At 46.9% G+C, this 1,350-nt stretch overlaps 1 protein-coding gene across 8 annotated transcripts in view; it reads left to right on the top strand.

The window, feature by feature from the left end:
* Window positions 1-1,350, top strand: part of ZMYM4 (zinc finger, MYM-type 4) — a 118,721-nt gene that overhangs the window by 96,359 nt on the left and 21,012 nt on the right. For all 8 annotated transcript variants that reach the window (XR_001516145.1, XM_015572843.1, XM_015572841.1 and 5 more), the window contains one exon: window positions 405-499. Coding sequence is in view for 7 of the 8 variants with exons in the window: in XM_015572843.1 (XP_015428329.1) it covers window positions 405-499 (95 nt within the window). In the remaining variant the exon portion in view is untranslated. The remainder of the gene's footprint in view (window positions 1-404; window positions 500-1,350) is intronic.

The following is a 1,350-nucleotide window of genomic DNA, read 5'->3' as shown; positions in this document are numbered from 1 at the left end:
AGTCTGCGACTCCCGCCCGATTGTAAACAATCGCGTCCTCCGCGCCGCCAGCCCCGCTCCGCGCGCACTCGGTACCTGAGAATTTCACTTCAGCACTGCGGCTCCTCTGAGTCTGGATATAATATTCTCTTTACTCCTAGTTGTAGAATTTCAGCCAGCCCTGTTGTGGTTCTGGATGTTGTCCGGTCCCTGGTTCAAGCTTAATTTGAATTGGTTGTTCAAGGCAGCAATCTCCGGCGTTAACCTATGCCGCCATCTTCGGTTCTCCTATATGTCAAATTTTTATGTTATCACAAATAAAATAATGAATTATAGTGATTATTATCTGCTATTTTCTTTCTTAGTCTTAGTCTTTAAGTCTGTGAGTTATTTATCTTACATTATGCTTCTGCTGATTCTTATAGAATCCTTTGACCCATTGAATAAAGGGCAGGGAATCCAGGCACGTTCCCGAACAAGACGACGACACAGAGATGGCTTCCCCCAGCCCAGGCGAAGAGTAAGCAGTAGATTAACTTTTCTTTTTGTTCCTTTATTCTATAAGTCTTGATTAATTCCAGTAGTTTACAAAACTCTGTATTGCCAGGATCAGGAACTCCCATACGTTGTTATACAACCTCGTGGAGGGTGTGTGTGTGTGTGTGTGTTTCTTAAAGTCAACCATATCTTATATTTTACATTTTTTTCAGCAGGGATTTTTTTTATTTTGTTTTTATAATTGAGGTTTTTTGCTTTGTTTTGTTTACTTTAAAAAGCTTTATGCAAATTAACTGCCAGCCAAGATGGCGGCCGGCTGCCAGGCAGCTTGAAGTGAACATGAGGCTTGCTTGCTTCAGTGATGGAGGACTCCAACTTTCCCCGCCTGCCGCTGCCGGCCTCTGAGCTTGCAGTTTGAAACAATGTTACAAATATAGAAGCTAAACAAAATCCCAGAAACCTGCTTTCAGCTAGCCGGGATCTTCAGAACTGGAGTTGATACAGAGTTTCGATTACAGAACCGAAACAAACCAGATACCTACTTTCAGCAGCTGAGGCCTCAGAGCTGGAGCCTCAGAGCTAAAGCTGGCCCAGAATTTTTTAAAAAAAAGGAAAAAAGGAGCAGTTGGGAGCTTCCGTCACCCGCCAGCCTAAAAACAGCCCTCAGCCCCTCACCCAGACTGGCCAGGCACCCCACCCTGAATGGTGTGTGACCAGCTGAAAACAGCCCTCAGCCCCTCACCCCGACTGGCCAGGCACTCCAGTGGGGACCCCCACCCTGAAGGGTGTGTGAGCAGGTGCAAACAGCCATCATCCCTCACCCAGACTGGCCAGGCACCCCAGTGGGGATCCCCACCCTGATCCCGGACACCC

Source organism: Myotis davidii, unplaced genomic scaffold (genome assembly GCF_000327345.1).
Source record: "Myotis davidii unplaced genomic scaffold, ASM32734v1 scaffold88, whole genome shotgun sequence".
Classification (NCBI taxonomy): Eukaryota; Metazoa; Chordata; class Mammalia; order Chiroptera; family Vespertilionidae; genus Myotis; species Myotis davidii.
Note: the sequence above shows the minus strand (reverse complement) of the source record. Positions and strands in the feature narration are given on the sequence as shown.